General features: G+C 44.4%; 1 protein-coding gene across 1 annotated transcript; it reads right to left on the reverse strand.

Annotated features, from left to right (window-relative positions):
- Positions 1–1,923: 1,923 nt before the first annotated feature.
- On the reverse strand, positions 1,924–4,518 carry LOC105618105. Its single transcript, XM_012199644.1, has 2 exons — positions 2,825–4,518; positions 1,924–2,116 (listed from the first exon to the last, which is right to left on the reverse strand). The coding sequence occupies exons 1-2, from the start codon at positions 4,516–4,518 to the stop codon at positions 1,924–1,926; spliced, it is 1,887 nt and encodes a 628-aa protein (XP_012055034.1).
- Positions 4,519–4,842: the final 324 nt, after the last annotated feature.

The raw sequence follows: 4,842 nt of genomic DNA on the forward strand, positions 1-4,842 counted from the left end.
GAGAGAGAGAGAGAGAGAAGTTAGGCTACAACAGATTAACCCGTGCGGACCTCGCTAATTTCCACAGCTTGGGAATACCAACCGGTACCTGCGCTGGATTGCGGATGTACGGCAGGAAGTTTTGTGATTCCTGACTTCCTCCCGTAAGCGTCTCGTCGTCGCCCGGCATACGTGCAAAACCGGGCCCCGTGATGAGGAAACGTTTTCAATCTCTCGCTGTCGCTGTCGATTCATATTGGCGGATTAACGGACGGAGAAACGAGCGAACCGACCGTCCGTGGATATTATCTTCTTGCTGCGTCTCACTCTTCGTGTGCAATACTGTCGGTACTATATATTAACCGGCTTGATGATACTCGTTTACGACATAAGAATCTGTTATAACGCGCCGTCGAATGAACAATTTACATGTTAAAACTTTGCTAGCATTACTTTCAGCCATAAATGAAGTTTAAAATTAGAATTAGAAAATTATTCAAAATAGAGGCAAAAAGATCACGTATCAATTTTTTAGCTAAATCCTGATAGGTATACACTACCGCTCAAAAATTACAGTACACTCTCCATTTATGAAAATTTCGTAATATAAAGAATAAAGTATGAATATAGCATGTATTAGAGGTTTATTTAATTTCTTACCACATTTTTTTATTAAAATTGAAACTCAAAGCCTAATCTCCTTAGATTTTAATAATAAAAATAAAAAAAGCAAAACTTTTGACATTCTTTTGATACATTTTGCAAATGTCTTAATCCAAGATTTGTATTTAATTTTTACAAAAATATTGTTTATATACCTTTCTCTTATTGTTAGAATATTTCTTATTATCATAATATTCAAATGTTAAGTATCTAACAAAATTTAAATTTCAATCGATTACATGATATTTGTCGATTTAAAAAACATATAGTTTCCATTTTTAATTATTTTTCGACAATTCAAGACTTTATTATACACTTACGCGACCAAAAATACGAGAATATATCACATCATAATTCCATATTTTATATATAAAAAAATAAAATTCTTAATAAAAACGTAACACATGCTGAAACTTTTGAGCGACAAGATATATAGATGCTAATTTAATAAACAGGATTTTTAATTATTCTTTAATAACACTCTATTTTAATAAAACACGAAAGAAACAATTATAACGTTATTAATCATAATGGGTACTCCAATTTGAACGTTTGCGAGCCTCTTCGTATTCCATCGTATTCAAATCAATTATGTCTAGAATAGATTTCTCCGTGGATAATTGGCAGTAATCGCGGAACTTTCTGCATCGCCCATGTGGACAGGTGCATTTTCTAGACATCGTTATGATCGGATGCCAAAGACGGAGAGGAAGAACGATTAAATGAATGAGGTCTTATGGCAATAGGGAAGCGGAAAACTGTGTGTCTTTTATAATGCTCAGTAAAATATCCCGTTAAAAGATCCTGGGTCGATCCCACGAATTTAACGATTCAATCCTCCTTCCCGGACAAAGTACGTTATAACTACATCATAACCGGTATTCCCTCAATAAAGCTAATTGCGACGTGCATGTCCGTTCAACAAATAGTCTTACCGCTCGCTCGATGGCATATCATCTGACTGAAATACGGGAAACGAAGATTGTGCGCAAAGGACGTACAGAAAACAACCGTGCACGCAATGTTTCAATTCGAGAGCAGAACTGGTCACGATTTTTCTCAAAAGCGGAAATTGATTTTACAATTAGTTGTGCAATGTATTTTTTTACAAAAGCATACAATGATTCACAATTTCAATTTTATAAATTACTTTCTCTCTTACGTACTTATCTTATTATAAAAAAGTTTGCGATTACGATATTAAATTTCCTCGGGAAATTTATTTTTAAAAAAATTAATAATGGATGTAAAAAGGCTTTAAAAAAAATTGCCACTTACGAGTTAGAGGTAGAGCGTGCCAACACGTCGCGGTGCCACGACAGTGACAGCCAGACGAGGCCCACATTTAGTTGGTGGCAGCGGTGCAGTCGTGGCGGGCGGCGGAGTCTCAGGTCTCGTGCAGCCGAGGCCGCTTCCACCTCGTAACTCCCAGACTAAATTCGTCAGCGATCGTGGCCTGCTTAAACGTCTCGATCTGGATTTCATTTCAAAATATCGAAAAAATATAATACAAACTTATCGCAAATATTATTGAAATATTATCCTCTTTTAGCTAATATAACCGAAAATATGTGAAATTACTTTTATATTCTATAAAACTTTTATAAGCCGATATTCACAGTCAGATCTTATATTCAAGACCGTCCTAAGAAGTTACGAACCAATCAGAGGGCTGTATCAGCGTTTTAAGACAGTCTTGAAACAAGAACGGACTGTGAATATCATCCATAATTATTATACTCTAAAAAGAAATCTCATTCTTAAAGATGAAAATCGAGTCATCCTTTTTCAAGACTCGTTCTTCAAATTTCACTTTTTAGAGTTTTACTTTTAGAGTAAAGATTCCACTCCAAAGACTTTAGAGAATATGCGTAGTCAAATATGTATTATAACAAGAGATAATATAATCAAACTTCATTCAATTTTAAATTCATTTTTAAATAATGCGACTTGGAGTTATAGTAAACGATATAATAATTCCAAGAAAAGTATATTATTCATTCAATTGTGCTCTTTTCTTAATAAAAGAATAAAAGGCGTAACTAATAATCAGAAATAAAAATCTTTGTCTATCAAGACTTGTCTTTTAAAATTTATATAAATAGAGCATATATTATTTAACTTATATATATATATATATATATATATATGTTTTTACAATTTCTTAGAAGTAAAAGCATACCTTTTCTCTGGCAGCTTGGCACCCGCGCCGGAATCTCCCGATGTTCTTCCGCCCGAGTGACTGGAGTCCAGCGTGCCATCGAGCTCCATGGCCTGTTGAAGATTCGTCAGACTCTTGTAACGTATGTTGAAGAGCGGCGAACCACCCTTGTAACCCGGCGGCGTTTCTTTCAAGGGCGATGCGCTCTTCTGCCTCATTAGCGGTCGCCCGCGCTGAGTGCCGCTGTTCTTCACATAGAGCTTCGCCAATGGTGGCTTCTCCACCCGCGGCTGCGGCGCTTCCTTGACCGCACGTCTAGTTCGCTTCTCCGCTTGGATCTTCTTCGTCGGTATCGTCTCAATCGGTGGTGGTTCCGGTCGATCGTCCAATAAAGGCGTGATCGTCACCGTTACCGGCGTCAACGGTGGAGTCAAACCTCCCTGGCCCGCGGCGAGAGGACTCTCGTAAGGCGACCTGACGCTCTTCGGCAACGGCGCAAAGCCGCGCACGTAATCATATATCTGATCGATTTCGTCGTACTCTTCCGTACAAGCTGATGACGATGGTACTCTGTTCTCATCTCGGTATCCAGAATGTCCGGAGGACGGCTGATGCCCGTTGCTGTGATAGTGATGATGATGATGATGGTGGCTAGCGCTGCTGTTTCTATGGTGGCTCAATGGTGTGTGATCCGAGTTTGTCGATGGTCTTCTGAGGAAGCCTGAGCTACTCCTTGTCTGCCTGGAGGGCTTGCTCTCGCCCAGACGACCGTCCAACACATGCGCCCGATCAGCCACGTCGGCAACCAGACGGGAGGCGCGTTCCACCAACCTCGTGAACTCCTGCATCGACCTGAGTGCCTCCTCGTTTCGCGCCTTCACCAGCTTGAGCGGCGCCGCGAGCGGCAGCGCAACAGCCGCACCTTCCCTCTGCAGCGGCAAAGCGAATACGTGCTCCTCCTCGAAAGTCGACAGCAGCCTCAACTCGGGCACAAATTGTGACGACGACTTGAGTCCTCGCGGCGGTTGGCCATGTACCAGTCTCACAGTGAGTGGCAGACGTTTACTGAGGAGCGCCTTGGCGGTGTGCACGCCGCTGATGTTGTCCTCGCGAGCTAGGGCGCTGAAACGTCCACGTTGATCCATTCCAAGCAAAACGCTGTCGCCGTGACAATCGACGCAACGCAGAAACCGGCCGCGACCGGGTAAGGCCACTTCACCGGCAGTAACGATCGTCTCGCCGGCCGCGAGGGTCCTCGTACCCTCCGGTACCACGATACCTGACTCGTCGTCCACCCGACAGGCGATGCCGCGCACGGTCTCGCGCACCAGAGCACCCTCCTCCGGACATCTTCGCGATAACTCGTTCACCGACTCGATGCCGCGCACCGCTCGGCCTTCCTCGCTTAGGATCTCGAAGTAGCCCGCGTATGAGTCCGGTATCGCCAGTCTGGGCCCCACACCGACCACCCGGCGGCCCTCCTTGATCTTCACCGCCTGCGCCACGATTTTACGCCGACGGCCGGCCGATATCAGCAACGCGGTGCTCTGCAAACTGGGTGCTGGTAGAGTCGGCACGCCCAGCCCGCCATACTGGCCCTTCGTGATCTTGATCACGGCTGGTAGACGGTACTTGGAGACGAACTCACGCAGGTACGTCGCCTCCTCGGCCCAGCGTGCCGCTGCGACGACGATCTGACCGTCGGTCGCAGCCATCACGGTCGCTCGGCCGGCACGACGCCTCCGCGATCCCGCGTCCCCCCGCGCGAGATCGGGCCCGAGAGACAGGGCCCCAACGATCAGGCCCCCAACGATACCTGAACGCTACTGCTGCTCCTGCTGCCCGCGTGGCGCGCCTCTATGCTCCATCTGCAAGCAAGAGAACGATCGCGCTTTAAATACTTTGCGTGACGTACTTGTTTGGGTGTGTATGATAATGAAGACGCATGCGTATGCGAAGCGGGCACGGTTCTTGGAAAATATTGCAATTTAATCTTTAATCCTAATTTGCTGATAACTTTCAAAGATATTTTCTTCCGT

Source organism: Atta cephalotes, assembly GCF_000143395.1.
Source record: "Atta cephalotes unplaced genomic scaffold scaffold00015, whole genome shotgun sequence".
Classification (NCBI taxonomy): Eukaryota; Metazoa; Arthropoda; class Insecta; order Hymenoptera; family Formicidae; genus Atta; species Atta cephalotes.

Excerpts from the sequence above, each read along its gene's own strand:
- LOC105618105 (XM_012199644.1), bottom strand. The coding sequence starts at position 4,518 with ATGGCTGCGACCGACGGTCAGATCGTCGTCGCAGCGGCACGCTGGGCC. Across the intron at positions 2,117-2,824 it reads GCCAAGCTGCCAGAGAAAAG|ATCGAGACGTTTAAGCAGGC; the intron begins GTATGCTTTTAC and ends AATGAAATCCAG.